The sequence below is a fragment of the Suncus etruscus genome, chromosome X (genome assembly GCF_024139225.1).
Source record: "Suncus etruscus isolate mSunEtr1 chromosome X, mSunEtr1.pri.cur, whole genome shotgun sequence".
Lineage (NCBI taxonomy): Eukaryota > Metazoa > Chordata > Mammalia > Eulipotyphla > Soricidae > Suncus > Suncus etruscus.
The window spans coordinates 111,300,963-111,319,144 of record NC_064868.1 but is presented as its reverse complement, the minus strand read 5'-3'; the positions used below and the strand labels follow the sequence as shown (position 1 = coordinate 111,319,144).

The 18,182-nt window shown below is 36.2% G+C and overlaps 1 protein-coding gene across 1 annotated transcript in view; it reads right to left on the bottom strand.

Annotated features, from left to right (window-relative positions):
* The window catches only part of TENM1 (teneurin transmembrane protein 1), an 817,501-nt gene that overhangs the window by 131,930 nt on the left and 667,389 nt on the right, over window positions 1-18,182 (bottom strand). The window contains exons 22-23 of the mRNA XM_049767088.1: window positions 16,638-16,658; window positions 11,767-11,999 (exon numbers count right to left, since the gene is read on the bottom strand). Of these exons, the coding sequence (XP_049623045.1) occupies window positions 11,767-11,999; window positions 16,638-16,658 (254 nt within the window). The remainder of the gene's footprint in view (window positions 1-11,766; window positions 12,000-16,637; window positions 16,659-18,182) is intronic.

Below are 18,182 nucleotides of genomic sequence, written 5' to 3'. Positions count from 1 at the left end.
ATATAGTGTACACCATACTTTGATTTTATAGTGATTTGCTGAATTTGAAATTAATGGCCCATCTTGTATTTATGGTGGACCAATATGGTGCCAGAATCAAAGCTGTAACTTTAACAGTTTCATCTTTTAGAAACTTAAAAACAAACATTTTGCACTGAAAGAAATTTCCTAATTAACTTCCAAAAAATTTGTACAATAAAACATCTTACCCTGCTGGAAAAGACTGATAAAGTAAATGTACTACCTTCTGCTAAAGAGAAACTGTATTTAGAGGGAACTTGCTATTCTCATAAAACTTTTAATAGGAAGAAGTGAATCAAATTCCTTAATTACCGTTTTATGGTTGGTAAAAGGGCAAATTACATGCCATCCATTTCTAAACTTTTAAATGTCTCTGGTGCTTTTAATTAAAGCTGCCATCTAGAAACTACTAAAGTAATTTTACGCAATTAGTTATTTATAGATTACCATAATACACCACTCAATGTATGATTTAAGTGATTTGCAGACTGTTAGAGTGTTATCTCTGTCATATTTTTAGTGGGGAGGGGGCTTTTTATCATCTGATGTTATTTCTAAGTGAATGGGTGAGAGACATGACAGTGAGAAATCGTAATAAGGAATAAAATTTATTTTGGCTAGTTCACTTAAAAAGAAGAGACATAATTCTATACTGTCTATCTTCATATACAGGAATCTAAGTTTCATTTTAGACAATATTACACAGGTGAATTAGATCACAGCTTTCTTCCCCATCCTTCCTTTGCTGCCATTTCCCAGGTTACATGAGCACTGCACTTCCACAAGCTACACTGAATATCTCCATCCTTGACTTCTTCTCCTTAGGTGATCTTGTTTTTGTATACATTTTCTCCACACTTATCCTGTGCTCTATGTCCTCAAGAACTCTGCAAATTTTTTTAATGAAGAATTAAGTTGCTGCTTTCCCAGGCCAACACTTTTCCCACTGAAATTTACACCCAAAGAAAACTCTTATGGAATGGGTTTAATGGTGAAATGTTAGTCTGGAAAAGAATTATTTTTGTTAGATGAACCTAGGGAGGGTCCTCAAAATACAACATGTACACAAATCCAGCGACAGAATTAGCAAATTTCCTGGTTGTATGAGATAAAAATCACAATTTCTAAGGCTCTCCTCCCCTCCCCTCCCCTCCCCTCCCCTCTCCTCCTCTCCCCTCCCCTCCCCTCCCCTCTCCTCCCCTCCCCTCCCCTCCCCTCTCCTCCCCTCTCCTCTCTTCCCCTCTCCTCCCCTCTCCTCTCTTCCCCTCCCCTCCCCTCTCCTCTCCTCCCCTCCCCTCCCCTCCCCTCCCCTCTCCTCTCCTCTACTCTCCTCCCCTCCCCTCCACTCCACTCCACTCTACTCCACTCCACTCCACTCCACTCCACTCCACTCCACTCCACTCCACTCCACTCCACTCCACTCCACTCCACTTCACTCTCTGTTTAGATTAAAACTGACCATGCTCAAGACTTCTGGCTCTATGTTCAAGGATTACTTCTGGTGAACTCAGGGGACCATATGGTATGCTGGAGAATTGGGTTGGCTGTGTGTAAAGCAAGTACCCTACATCTGTACCATCACTCCATCATTTCTGGTGCTAGAATTTTTCTTATGTGAGGAAAACATGATAGTTACTTACTCAATGGAAACATTTTTTCTTCTTTTGTGACACCATTGCTACACAGAAATTATCAAGATCTAAAACGATTTATAAGGACAAGGAACTTGCTTCTCTGCGAAAATAATTTTTTCCTTATTTGGGTTACTATTGTAGGCAATATTATTGGCAACAAAACAGAAAACTTGATCATATTGGTGGGTAACAAGTGTAGAAGAACATAATGGGCACTATCTTCTGTTGTATAGGCCTTATTACTGGCATTCTAACTTCATGGCTAAGAAGATAAAGTTTAGGAAAGTTATGTAACAAAGATCACATATTTAATAAGAAGCAAATCTGAAATTTTCATTCAATTCTGTTATAGTCCAAAACTTCAGAATATGCCTATCATTGTTATTTTTAATTTATAAATCCTTTAATTAATCACCATGAAACACACAGTTACAACGATGTTCATGATCAAATTTTATCATACAATGTTCCAACACCCATCCCTTCGCCAGAGCAGATTTCCCGCCACCAACTGAAGCAAAAGGCATCTTCAAAATCATCATGAACCAAGCAAGTGGAAGCAAAGATAAACAAATGAGGTTGAGTTAATATAAGAAGCTTCAGCACTTCAAAGGAAACAGTGGCCAGGATACAAAGACTGCCCATAAATTGGGAGAGATTATTCACTCAATATCTATCTGATAAGTGGTTAATATCTAAGATAATGTAATTTTAGGGAAACTTTTTAAATTCATCGAAGCATTGTGTCTTGTAATAATGTTAATAGTTTCCTAGACACATAATTCTAACACCCACCACCAGTATACCCATTTTCCACCCCTAGGCCTTCAAGGGACACCCTTATGTTCTACTATGCCCCAAAGTCAGCTGTGTGGACTAGTTCTTCTATTGTGTTGCCTTTGCCGTCCCATTTTCACTACACTGCTGTGAATATTTAAATCATCTGTATAAAAGAGATCACTTTGTATCTATTTCCTTCCGAATGACTTCACTCAACATAAAATTCTCTTGCCCTGTCCATGTTGCTGCAAATTACACAATTTTGTTCTTTCCTAGAGCTGCATAGTATTATGGTTGGGGAAATGCAAATCAAAATAACACTGATAAATCATCTCATGTCAGAGAATGACACATATCAACAAGTGTGGACACAGGTAGTGTTATCAGGGTTGTGGTGAGAATCCTCATCCATTGTTGATGGGAATGTTGGCTGGTTCAACCTCTACGGGAAGTGATATGGAGATCTCTCAAAAAATAAGGAATAGATATTATCTATTATAGTTTGATCTATGATCTACCATATGATATATCATCATATTTGATCTCTAAAATATTACCTTTGTGGTCGTAAGAATCTTGTTCATCTTTAGAGCCAAAAATTTAGATCAGGGCATCACAAAGGTGCTACAAGTTCTCTATCATTTAGTCACATTCCCTGCTCTCTGTTCATAAGACTCTGATACATAAATGAAAATTAAAACAAATCAAGAGGAAAAAATTAACATGCACTTTTGATTTCTTACAAAATTAATGAATTTAGTACAGGTTTTAAAAATCTTAACCATGGTTTTTGCTTGCAACAATTCCAAAGAGTAAAAATAATTGAACTTTTTGTCTGGTTTCTCCCAGGTTAGGATGCAGGATGGTGATAGTAAGGGCAAAATATTCTCAAGTTCCAAGTGGTGACATGATATAATGTCAGAATCTTCTGACTAACAAGCAGATGCATTAGAGTCTAATGATTAGACCAACATCAAATACCAAACTCATTCTGGTTGCATACAAGGCACTAAATACTTTGATGTAGAAACCGTAAACTAAGAGACCAATAACATAATGTAGGAAAGTCCTGAAACAGAAACAGCACAGAACCATTTAGTACTAAAGAACACAATTTTTTCTTGAAATTTTTACTCAATCAAATGTTTGTTTTTTAAGATGCTTTTGACATTAGAGATAAAAGCAGAGTTGCAATCATGAGAAACACCTTAAGCTGACGGGAAATATTTCCTTAGGTAGTAGTAGAATGCTGATCTTAACCATAAAAATCTACTTTTTTTTAATTTATTTTATTTTATTTTTTTTTGTCACATCCGTTTGACGCTCAGGGGTTATTTCTGGCTATGCACTCAGAAATCACTCCTGGCTTGGGAGGACCATATGGAACACCAAGAAATCGAACTGTGGTCTGTCCTAGGCTAGCACTAGCAAGGCAGACGCCATACCTCTAGCGCCACCACTCTGGCCCCTACTTTTTCTAATATAAGTAAAATTTTAAATCTATTTATAAATTTTTCTAATATAACTCTAGGTTTAACCTTACCTCCCTATATATAGTAAAATAGACTGGCTTTATCTAAGAATATGGAGATATCAGAATGAAGTACCCTCACCTTTCTAGCCATTTCTAGCTAAAAATGTATTCTCATCTTACAATTCCATATTATCTTAGGATGGTTTCTTCAAACTTTTTTCCAAGTCAAGGGATACTCTCAGTTTTGTCAAGACTGGTTTCATACTTTATTCTGTCTTTGGTATCATTCCATTTACATCATGACATGTCTTCCTCAGCACCACTTGTCATTTTCTCTCCCATCTAAACTTCTTAGAAGAGTGAAATTTCACTAGTGATATTTATTAATTTATACTATCATTGGCTCATTAAAATAATACATTTAGTTCCTGCATCTTCCACCATCCAAACTACCAATAGTAAGGTCATCAATGTACTTTTCATTTAAAAAATCAGTGCCTATAAGTCAGTGATATTTGATACTGTTTTCACACTTCCTTGAAACAAACTATTGCCCTAGCTTCCTAGAACCTAGTGCTCCTAACTGCTTTCTTTTTGTGCATTCATTTGTCCCTTTTTACTAAATTATTTTCAATGCCCTCTTTGTAAATATTAGATTATTATTTCCTATAATTTACTGGCTACATTATTAGTCCAGTCATTCTATTATCCCATCACCAAATAATATGTCAAAATTGTATGAATTAGATGATTAAGTCACTCATTATGCCAAAGTCCTTTGTCTGTAGATTAAATCTAAACTTCCATCTGCATAAGTGAACCAAAAGAACATTCTTTTTTGTTTGTTTGTGTTTTGGGGCCACAATCAGTGACGCTCAGGGGTTACTCCTGGCTATGCGCTTAGAAATCGGTCCTGGCTTGGGGACCATATAGGATGCCAGGGGAGTGAACCGAAGTACATCCTAGGTTAGCGTGTGCAAGACAAACACCTTACCGCTTGCACCACCGCTCTGACCCCCAAAGGAACATTCTTGTGCATGCTTTTGCATATAATTCATTACAGATATCGGTTACATCAGCAAGATACCACTGATCTGAGATTTATTATTTCTCTTTCAGCCCAAACTTAGTATTTATAGGTGGCAAGGGAATCAGCAGAGCTCTATGACGCATCTCAGAAAGATTTGGAGAGGGGCAAATAAACAAACAAACAAAAAGGATGATGTATCCAGGCTTTATTATTCCCAGCTTTTTAAATTGCCAATAAAGCTAAAGTGACTCCTGTATTATTAGTGTCATGAAAACCCTAAAAACACTTCAGTAAATTGCCAAGATTTAAGGATCATTTCCCTCCTAGGGAATGGCTTCACAGTTTTCTGCATTTATCTGAATATTGCCTAAGTCCTGCTGAGTTCTGGGGTCAGTTTGCTTAAAGACACATATGAAAATAGAGATATACTCCATGGTAATGTCTAAAGACCAAATTAAGTCACTGATTAATTTCATCTTGTCCAGTCACTCCCTCACCCTCTGTATCTACTTAAAAAAATAAATGTATTCAGCTTGTCACAAATTTTATTTTATATCCCCACCTAGAATCATTTCACATTCTGCTTAAGTACTTGGTCATCTATTACATGACTCATTAGTTTGAGTTCTCTGTAGAATTAAAGAAAGTTGTAGTAAAAATAATAAATGGAACTTAAGTTTCAACTACATCATCCATGCATGTTTTAAAAGCAAGCTTCAAAGTTATTTCAAATTTGTATACAGTTCTAGGGATTACCCTCCTTTCAAACTCTTTGGTAAACTTTTCCCTTGCCTCCTTACATTCAAGTATTGATGAGAAAAATGACAAAAGATTCTTTTTATTGGGATTGGATCCAAAACGAACAATTTGATCAAATAGAGACTTCATCCCAGGAAGATTATCTTGGGGCTATCTTAAGTGTAACTATTGGATACAATTCCATTTTTAATTTGCTTTTTGGGTCACACCCAGCAATACTCGGGGGTAACTCTTGGCTCTGCACTCAGAAATCGCTCCTGGCAGACATGAGTATTATATGGGATGTCAGGATTTGAACCACCGTCCTTCTTGTTTCACTGCATGCAAGGCAAACACCTTACCACTGTAATTCCTTAAGACAAAGTTGAACTTCCTAACCTTAGAATCTTCTGAAGAGATGTTACTGGTCTCCTGGAGATTTTTTTTGAATACCTATATGTACAGAATATGCAAACTTTATGCGACACACAATGGGTATACAACTAGATATGAAGAATAAGAGGAACAGGTTTAATAGTAAATTAAAACTAGACTAAAAGTAACTTACTTGCATATGAGTACATTTTGCTCCTATGAAACACATGTCAATTTTTCAAAATTTCTGTCCTATTCACAAAAACTAAAAGTATCGATTTTAGTCAAAATGTAAATATTGAAGTATAGTGTGGCATATTGGTTTTTTTTTAAAGGTTTTTCTTTTTCATCATGGTTTTGGAGTAAAGATTTGCTTTGCATTTCAGTGTCATCTATAATCTGTGGGACCTGGTCTCAGTTAATCCCTTCTTTATATTTTGCACTTCCAGATATCAAATCTCACACATTTAAGCAAGAATTCTACTGCTGAATTACATTCTAAAACCTTCTTCAATCACATTTTTGGCTTAGTACGTACTTGCAGCTCTGTGCTTGGGAGTTGTTCCAATCGGTGCTCAGTGGGCCATGAGATCCCAGGGATAATCTGATCCATTTACTCTTGTATGCAGAGATGTACTCAGTCCACTGAACTATGTCTGCAATTGGGGCAATTTCCTAACCTTGGTCTCTGTTTCCTCATCTATGCATTTCTGGAAGTAATATTTATCTTGGACATTACGTGAAGATCAGAAATACTCTATGTAAAATAGCTACCACAATCTATGGCACACAGCATGCACTCAGTAACTTAAAGATGCCTTTTATTTGTGTATTTAGATTTAAGGCTACCCAGCTGTGCTCAGTGCTTATTCCTGGATCTCCATTTAGGCATCAGTCACTTCGGGCGAGGTTCCTGGAACCATATAATGTCTCAGAGTTCAAACCCAGGTCAGATGTGTGCAAGGAAAGCAAGCGCCTCAACTGCTGTACTAGCCATCCACCGTTACAGCCTTAGTTGCTATTTCAGTACATACAGTTGTAGGGATATCATCCCCAGGCCTTCCGCTTACAACTGAGGAATCCCAGGATCCATTGTTTAAATTCACAATATAACAAAAAGAGGCTTTGGTATTATGAAGTCTATTTAGGGAAATAAACTACAGGAAGGCACAGATACTGACGCAGGGACATTCTAAGACTCACAGGCAGCATACATACTGAATAAGAAAATCTAGGTTCCTGGGACAGAGTGATAGCATAATAGGTAGGGTACTTGTTTTGCATATTGCTGACCTGGATTTAATTCTCAATATCCCATATTATTCCCCCACCACTTCTAAGAGTGATCCCTGAGTCCAGAGATAGGAATAACCCCTGAGCTTTGCTGGGTGTGGCCTAAAACCAAAAGTAAAAAACATCAATAAGAGAGAAAGAAAATTTAGGCTCCTTACTCTGAGAGTTATCATTATTTGCTATCATTTCTTCAAAAAAAAAAAAACCTGGGCCAGTGCGGTGGTGCAGGCTGTATGGCCTTTGCCTTATACACACTAACCTAGGTCGGGCCACGGTTTGATTCCCCGGCATCCCATATGTTTCCCCATGCCAGGAGTGATTTCTGAGCACATAGGAAGGAGTAACCCCTGACCATCACCAAGTGTGGCCCCAAACAACAACAACAACAACAACAACAACAACAACAACAACAAAAACCATGACTTTTTAACCTTTCAATTACTTCTGACTGGTTTTTAATTCCATTTGACAATTGATTTTGACTTTAGGAAGAATGATCTCCAAAGTAAATTTTATTTTATTCTATTTTTAGAATAGATTCATGAAATAAATGAGCTGTCTTGCAGATTAACATTTGACTTACCTTGCATAATTAAGGACATGTTAGAGAACTTGTCTATAATTGCAATATGTTGCTTGTTAAAGACAGAGCAAACTCTCTTCTTTAACCTAGAAATGGTACTCCCTAGATATACATTTTCATTTTCTACTGATCTACAGATTTTCTTTATTGACTTCTAGATAGAGAGACAAAACAAAATTCTCCTTAAAGAAATCCACTGAATGTTTGCTGTCTTCTAAGGAAGAAGGAAGTGGAAGCTGACATACGTGGCATTTGGGAAGAAACAATAAAACAAGCACACCTCAAAATAAACAAATTGGGCTATTTTGAGACAAAGAACCTGCAGGAGAACCTCCGACATAATTAGCAATTAGTAATACTCTCCTCTCAATTTGCAGACTATGCTTTAATGATTTCTTGCATGTTTTTTTCCTTCTTTGGAAGTTATGAAATTGGCCTGCAGCATTCTATATAATGAGACTCTTGGAGATAGGAGCAGTGGCTTAGCACCTAAGTGTTCTGAGGAGCATTTTCAAAGCCACTAATGCTTGGGCATAGGTGCTGATAGCTGAATTATTTGGGAGATCATCAAGATGATAATCAAAAACTGAAAATATTTTTGAAGGAGATGTGTAGGCACTTAGTGTGAGTTACATGCTCTCCCCCCTTTAAATATCCTCTTTAACTCACTTATTCACAGCAGATGTGGCCTCAGTATCTTATGTGAAATCTGTATTAGAGGGATTAGATATTTAGCAAAGTCTTGGGCCAGATGTTTTTAGGGCCCCGTGTAGCTTTGGGGTGAATAAAGTGTAGTGAATTATTGTAAAGGGCGCTCTTAGAAAAAGAAGTTCAGGAAGTTAGAGGAAATGCACCACTAGTTTTAACTGGAAGAAAAAACTTGGTTTAATATTAACTTTAATACCTATACAAATTTTAGCACTCTCATTACTGATGCCTCTAGAGTTCATGTAAATCTTTTCATCAGGCCTCTATTATTGCTGCTTTCCCAGGGGGAAAAAAGCTGTAGTGAACCAATTATTTGCTTTATTTGGAAAAGTCAAGATATTCATTGTATATATGGCAGGTTGAATGTGGTAGGTCAAATGAGTGGTTTTCATACTAACAGCATCTCAGGAGGATGCCAATATTAAGCACAGTATAAGCTTGATTCTTCCCTGTTTCTTATGCAGAAATAATTATACTATCTGCAAGAGTTTAAAACCTGTGTAAAAGTTGGGATCCACCCTGATGTGTTCTCTTGAAAGATAAGCTGATTTGATGTTGTTTCTGTGTTATATATTCACTCATATAAAATATATATTTATGTATTCATATATGTACAAATAATAGTCTATACATAAGAAATGAAAGCTGGCATTAGAGAAAAAAGAAACATTTCCAATTACCATTATTGATGTGAGAATATTCTACCTTATGTGAAAAAAGATTATTCCTTTAAGTACCATTAAAATTCGTTTTAGAATAGCTGGCATAGATTAAGATTTTTAATTTATCTATTATATAATAAGATGCAGCAGATCCTGCACTATATTCGCTATTACTAGCACAAAATAGAGAAAATTCAAAAGAAATATTGAATAGTTTTTTATCCCAAGTAGCTTACTTAAGTAATAAAATATCCTTCTGTTCAGGAAAGAAATACAATAAAGTAAAAGAAGGCAAAATATAATCAAGAACTATTAGGGCTGTATAGACACTGTTAAAGAAATTTAATGAACTGGAATGAGTCAGAGGGCTCTGTGAAAGATTTATGCCTAGAATATGGCATTCAAAAAGGAAAGGCTTTAAGGTCTGACTATAGTTGAAAATTAATCCCCATTTAGCAAATGTCGAATGGTGAAAGAGGAGCCACTTAGTATCTGAAATAATAAGGAGCCATTTAACAAATTAAATACATTGACCTCAGTATGATTTTGGCATCAAAATATAGTACAGTGAGAAGAACATATTACTGAATGTCTCTAACAATTTCATTATTAAGTGATGGCATATGTGTCTAGAAAAATATAATTGACATTTCTGTAAGTGGTAGGATTATGGATGACTTTAATTAAACAAGTTCTTTTTTTGTTGTTTTTGGGCCACACCCTGCAATGCTCAGGAGTTACTCCTGGCTCTACACTCAGAAGTTGCTTCTGGCAGGCTCAGGGGACCATATAGGATGCTGGGGACTGAAACCGGGTGAGCCAAGTGCAAAGCAAACACCCTACCTCCTGTGCTATTGCTCCGGCCCCTAATTCAACATGCATTTGCATGCATTCTCTATTTTCTAGGTTTTCTGCAAAACTATTCAATTAATAATTAATATACATATCTTCTTAAAATATATTAAACAATAAGTGTTTATAGAATCCAATAAAACAAACACAAAACAATTATAAATAAAATAAAGCAAACACAATAACATAAGCACAATTACATAATAACAATTTATAGAAGGACTCAGGACTTGGAGAAAAATGATAAGACAGCCTCATAATTGGAGGGAGAAAAATGGATGGTACCAAGACCAGACAGTCATATGCTCATTTGATGGAAATAAAAAATGATCAGACTTGAATACCAAATCCAAAGTCAACGACAACAGAATCCATACCCAATCTACAACAAGCTGTATAAGTGGGAAACAGTTAGGCACTAGCATTATGGAGGGGTAAAGGAGGGAGAAGTGGGATGCTTGCAGGGAACAGGGGTGGAGGACAACACTGGTGGTAGGAATGCCCCTCATTCATTATCACTATGTGCCTTAAAGATTACTGTGAAAGATTTGTAATTCACTTTGACCACAATAAAATTTTTTTAAAAAGTAACATAAAAAAGAGAGGGTTGGTGACATAGACTTAAAAGTTGACTATCTGCATCAGAGAGAGAGAGAGAGAGAGAGAGAGAGAGAGAGAGAGAGAGAGAGAGAGAGAGAGAGAGCAGCTTCTAAGGCACTTGCCTTTTATGCAACCACCGCAGGTTTGATTTCCTTCACTACATAATAGTTCTATAAGTACAACCAGGAGTTACCCCTGAGCACAGAGTCAGGAGTAAGCTGTGAGCACTTCCAGTTGTGGCTCTCAAATATACAACAACAACAACAAAAGGAAACCAAGTTGTCTATACTATAGCTTTGAGTCTTAAGATAGGAATATTATTAAAATATATATCATAAAGCTGTTTGGGTCAATACCGATTTAGCCCTACATCCAAACTGATAGAACTCAAGGGTTTGTTCTTGATAATTGAACAATAACTAGTACAAATAAAAGGCTAAGCTTGAACAAAAGGCAAAATAACTGATGCATTGCTTTGCAGTTTATATAGATTGAAAAACAAATGGATTCAAGAATGATATAGATTAATGGATCAAAACTTCATTAAAGCATGGTTGTTAAGCCAAAGAAAGGCATGTCTAGAATCTTAGATAATTAACATGCTTAACAGTGGCATAAGGTGGGTACAGAGCGGTTTCCAGTCAGAGCAAGACATAGTATTAAAACAAGTATTTGAGGCTCTTTGTTGAGGCAGCAGAGACCCCTTTAATTGTTGAATAAGGAATTTGAGGTAGTTCCTGGGAGAGGTTGAGGTATCAGGAGGATAAGACACTGAGAGGGCTCTGGGTAAAATTGTTTATACACCAGGAAAGAAACATTTAAATATTAAAATATGTATATGTCTAGAACTAATGCATATTGGTTAGAGATTAGCTTTTGATGTCTATTTTCCAAGAGAAACTTCATGGATGCCAGAGACAAATATAGAGATGAATGAACACAATGTGCACAATGTGGCAACAATCTTAGAATTTTGTGAAGTCAAATTAAGTCTTAAATACTAAAATTTTGGGTACCTCGTGGGCTGTTCAGTGAAGCTTCCGATGCTCTTCCACCATCTCCACAGTGACTCTGATCAAAGGGAAGACACTGTTCCCCTGTTCCTGCTACCACTTCAAAATTCTTGGACAGCTCTTTTGTCTCCACGAGAGATTTCAACTTGTAGACTTTTCGGGTGTTGGTGTCTGATAGATAAAGTGATTCAGACATAGGGTCCATAGCCAAATAATATTTGTGAGCCGGACTTGTGCTAAGAAAGAGAAAAGTAAAATTACTTAAAGCACTTTGTTCCGAATGCACCCCAGGGAGTCTGCCTTTGGTCATAAGTGGAAAAGTCTCTGAGGAGATGAAAGAAGGAATGTATCTTCTTCTGGACTGAGGAGATGAAAACTTCTTTGTTTTTCTAGTAATGAGTTTAGATAGAAAGACATTCAGTGTGTTCTGATAACCTGTAATGATGCTGATATTTCAATGCTATCTAGTTGGGGAAAGAAAGAAACAGATGAGAGAAAATAATAAGATATTTTTCTTATACATACCTTTCATATCCAGTTCTTCAATTACCTCCTAGATGTCTGCCTGGATGTCTCACAGTCACCACAAACTCACCCTCAAACAGGAGTTACTGTCTTTTCCTGCCTTCCCTTCACTCATAATACTACTTCCTCATCTCTAGACTTACTTTCTCACTTCAAGGCACTATGATCCTTCCAGGTTCCTGTTGTAAATTAAAAGATATTTACACAGAGGACTACTGCTTAGAGAGGCCTCTGCTGGAACTGCCCTGCCAAATATTCTCTCCTAAATTTCTATGTTTTAAGCTGACTACTACACTTCAATAATTACTCCCTTTACTAGTACATAACAGAATAGATTATATATTACCTTTCTGTGTAATCATCATAATCAGCTCTACATTCTAACGCTGATCCTACAATTATATGGATTGGATTTTGCTCTTCCTGAAACTCAATGTTTCCACACCCCAAGATATATTTTTGTGTTCTTTATTTGAATACATGACTGGACTATTAATTAATTATGATGCTTTCTAATTTCAGTTTTCTGATGGCTGCAAAACTTTGATTTTGGGTAGATATGCTGCTTGAAACTAATGGTCATGTAGTATTATCAACATCTAAACACCAAACCGCAAAATCTAAACTTCCTCCCTTTCAAACAAATAAGCAACAACATAAAAAATATACGCTTCCTCTAGTGTTAGTAAACAAACCATGACTATACTATCAGAAGTGTAATGACAAAAGGAAGAGTGAGGAAGAAACTTTAATAAAGAAGTGAGACACATGCCCTAGTATTATAATTTTTAAAAATTATTTTCTGAATCAGTTTAACTTTTTACCCTATTTCCACTTTCTGTTATAGGATTATATCGTGGGCAGAATATAATATTTAGTCTTTGTCATTCCTTAGGACCCTATGAACTGTAAAAGTTTTTAAGTCTTTTCTTAAGATTGGACAACACTTACACTTTGAAGGGTTATTGGTCTACTGGAGTGTTCTTGATATTTTTCTGTCATAGTTATACATGAGTTATAGGTTTCTAGGATAAAGTGCTTTTCTCATCAAATCAAGTCAAGGATACACAGAATCAAGCTGACTTAGAGTTGCTTATGTACTTTGATTGCCTGGCTGAGGTGGCATTCATTAATTTTCCCTACTATAAATTTATTTTTTCTCTACAAATCTACAAGTGCAACATTTTTTAAAAGAACTCATGCTGCATAGGCAATAATTAAGGACTAGAGAATAATATTCCACCTCAGGAGAGTAAAATATCTACAAAGAATATATGTAATTCTTCTGCTTGAGAGCTTTATGTCTTCTCTGCCATTTTTAAATCTAATCATTTGTTTAGAGAAATATGCACTCATAATATTTACTTCATATTTTATAAAAATCCATTGTTACTTAGACCTTGGGAGCTCTTTTGTTATTGCTTGTGTGCTCCTTTGATATACTTCTAATAACCATGGGGCTATTTTTGAAAACTTCTTTAGTTTTATGAATTACTGGATATTCCAGACCCATCTTATGGACCTTTGCCCCAGTACTAGAATGAGTTATTCATTTCTTTTTATAGTGAAGAAAGGTAGAGGAAACCAAGTTCTGGGTGCTGGACATGCGTATTATTTCCCTCACACACTTCCACTCCACTATAAAATTTCTGGAGTCAGTTACCATCTTCATCTTTCTATTCTTACCCCAACAGTGTTTGATATAGTAAATAATAAATAAGTCTTAAAATAAAATGAACAGTTGATACGAAACTGATGAAGACATGGACAAGTTTAGATCTTAGCTATTTAGCCAAGCAAAAATGTAGGGAAAAGGTTATCATAATGATTAAGATTCATTTAAGTGTAACATGATTCTGATTGTATTTATAATCTTATTTGCTCTCTAATCATATTAATATGCTAATAATAACCAGGCTATCAAGTACTTACTTAAGATGCAGTTTATAGTTCTATTTAGGGAGAGGGAAATAAGATCCAATTGGAATACTTGATTATTTTTTTCTACTTACCTTGCTCAAATAAGCGATTTCAATAGATTCCAGGGACTTCTTCAACCCTAGAACCTCCACGACAGCTGCTACAAATAAACTGTAAAGGGCCCCAAGGACCCCAGAATTGATTTGGCAGCCATATCGGACAAGGTATCTATGTAGCAGAGACCACTTAAAATAGGAAGTTGAGCAAAATGTTTTCACATATTTAAATATTTGTATTCAGAATAAAAGTTTCAGAGTGTCCCTAGACCTTTCTAGAAAACAGAAGGGGCTATCACCTTTTCCTACACCAACTTTTAGTACTTTGGAGCCAGGCTGTGAAAGTTTCAACTGAGTCAGATTAATCTTGTATTGTTTAGAAAAAATCTATACGCTGTTGTTTCAAGAGACATGCGATTCACACAAAAGCACATTGGAATGCATTACATTCATTTATTATTGAATATCCCAATATATCTGTAAGGGAAGTTAGATTGTCATTCTTTTAGAATCTCAGCTGGGGAAACCCAGAGACATAAGGAGCTTGCCCAGGGTCACTAACAAGCCTGTGACTGGACTAAGATTTGATTAAATCTTATGTGACTGTATGCAAAATACCTCCAGAATATTCTTGTTCTGAAGATGGTATAAAAATCAGCACTGTCACTTTTTTCTAACTGAACAATACATTCTATTCTGCTCAGCTAAACTGTCCCCAAACTTGGTGCACTGGCCTTTAGGAAATGAAATAGTTCAACATCTCAAATTCAAATCTGATTAATGTTATTTTCTTGATAAGCAGCTGTCAAGTAGGTCTCGTATGTGACTTCTTGTCATTCATTCATACAATTTCCCAAGTGCACTTGAGCTCTTTTGAGATTTTCCTTACTTTCTGAAAACATGGAACATCTGAGAAAGAAAAACTATTGTACTACATTCCAATTTGCTGTAATCTCAAGTATCAATTTGGTAGCCATATCAGACAGGGAATTTCTTAGCAAAGAGTGCTTAAATAAGGCTTTCTATAAAAGTTTTAACCATGAAGCTAGAGAGCACAGTGGTAGGGCATCCCTTATGTTCCCCTGTGCCTGCCAGGAGCGATTTCTGAGCAGAGAGCCAGGAGTAACCCCTAAGCACTGCTGGGTATGATCCACAAACAAAACAAAAGAAAACAAAAAAAGTTTTAACATATATTATAATTTGAGATAAATGATTTATTTCATAACCTCAGTATTAGACTTATTGTTACCTTCAGGTTAGTTTTACATCTGAGCAATGCTCATCTACTTAGCAAAGATCCTATCATTCTTGTTATTTAAAATAAAATAGATGGTTAAGCGTGCAATTAATGTTCATAATTAAAATCACGTGATGCTATGCCAGTAAGCAATTTGATAACTAACTCAATATTTTTTATAATTTTTTGTTTGGGGTTAACACCCAGTTGCTCTCAGGGGTTACTCCTAGCTTTGCACTCAGAAAATATTCCTGACAGGCTTGGGGGACAATATGGGATGTCAGGGATTGAACCTGGCTTGGCCACATGCAAAGCAAATGCCTAATCTACTATGCTATCACCCTAGCCCCAAATATCTAAAGAATCTGTAATGGCAAAATAGCAAGGATGATCTTATATGCTAGCATTTAGGAAGGGGCATTTCCCAGACAAAATCCGTATTAAAATCCCTAGTAGTGCTATTTGATAATTGGCATTAGATGTGAATAAATTCAATTTTCTCCTTTGCAATTTCAGGTAATTTAGAACAGTTTTGACAAGCGGACTGCACAAGCAAATTGAATTGAAATACTCATTGTGATTAATTTTAGATCTATGCACCCTTCTTGGTAAATGGTCAGTTTTAAGTTTTTCCATTATTTTTTTTTGCTGTAAAAAATAGAAATCTTTATATAGAATATAAGGGAAAAGAAGTTTTATTCAAAGGGGGTCATTGTGAACATCATGATATATCTCTTAGTATGCCTATCAAATATATTTCTGGATGTAGGAAGATTGTCATATTACTTCTCTGTATACATCAGGAAAACATTCATTCTAATTGACTTATGGTACCACTTGTAGTATTACCTAAGGGAAACACAATGAGATTTAAGACCTTGCTTTCACATAAAGTGCCTGACTGCTAGCTTGCACCTATCTTGTTATCTTTTGAGGTATAGGCTTATCCTTCAGCAAATTTCTTCTTAGTGGCATGCTTGTTTTGGAAATCACTTACCTGAGTTGTCTAAATTTATATTTACATTATTCCTTTAAACTTTATTTAATAAGTAAAATATCCACATTAACACATTATTATGAAGTAGTTCCTTAGTCAAGAGAGGACACTAGGCAGTCCCCCCTTTTTTGTTGCTTACCTATGTCTGGTATCTCTGTTTCTAGGGTGCACAACGTATCCACGAGTGGCAAGCAAAAGCAAACAAAGAGTCATCAGTGTTATTCAACAAACCAAATATAACCAGATGCACCAATTCTAACTCATCTGCGGTTATTGGAAACACTCCACAGGGATCATTGTCATATGTGTAAACGCAATAGGACACAACTTCCAGGATTCTCCAACAATGGTCACAAGGAGACTGGATATACTCATTGTGGCTGTGCAAAATGCTAAGGCGCATTTTCCCAAAGGATCTTATTCTGTACTATGTTTATCAGAATCACCTGTCTTCTTCTTACATGTGCATTTTCCTATGAATATCCCTGATACAACCAAATCAAAATCTTGATGTGGTATAGTGGATCCTGGGAATTGTATTTTTAATAAACTAAGCTGGAGATTCTGATACACAATCATTAGGAAGAGGGATATTTGGGAGACTAGTGATGGGAATGTTGCACTGGTGATGGGGGGTGTTCTTGTTTTGTTTTGTTTTTTGTTTTTCCGGGCCACACCCATTTAATGCTCAGGGGTTATTCCTGGCTAAGCGCTCAGTAATTGCCCCTGGCTTGGGGGGACCATAGGGGACGCCGGGGGAATCGAACCGCAATCCTTCCTTGGCTAGTGCTTGCAAGGCTTACCTCTAGCGCCACCTCGCCGGCTTCAGGGGGTGTTCTTTACATGATTGAAACCCAACCGCAATCATGTTTGTAATTAAGGTGTTTAAATAAAATATTATATAAAAAATCATTAGACTTGGGTGTAAGTGAAGACATGGCTAATCCAAAGGGTCTGATGATGTCAGAATATTTTTGAAGGTAACATCCTCAAAAACTAAAGTCACAGTTTCACTATCAAAACTTATATGTAACACATATCCTAAAGCTAACCCTAGGTCATCTATATGATCTCAGAGAAAAGAAAAGAAAGGGGATCTTTAGTACATATTTCACATTACTTAGTAATATTAAAAAAAACTTGAAAGTAGAAAGATTTATCTAAAATCTTGACAGAATGTCTCTGGCATCAAAATTTCCCCCTGAGAACAGCTTTAGTTAAACAGATACATCAGCTCCCAGTACTTGGTGTCTTCCGGCTATCCATGATCCACAGAAACAATGGATATGGTGGGCAAGAACTGTCAAGTGAGAAGAAGAACGTTTGCAGCATTCTAAGCTATAACTGGCACATGGTATTGTCTGGGATATTTAACTCTGGAATATGAGGTGAAGCTTCTCACACAGAGCACACGATCTGTGTACAGAGGTGACACGGGGTCAAGTCTGCTCAGAATTAAAAGGCTGTAATCATTTGTGACATGCAGTCATTTCAATTTTCAAATTCTTTGAAACCTTGTCCTTGTGTCATTTGGAAAAAGCACAAAGAAAACACATCTTTAATCTAAGCTTTTACATGTTAGTTTTTTTTTTCCTTGGGAATGCCAGAAGAACAAAAAGCTTATAGAATGATTTTATTAGAAGCTCTCTGCTACTACTCATTCCACAAGAGACTCTTTGTATCA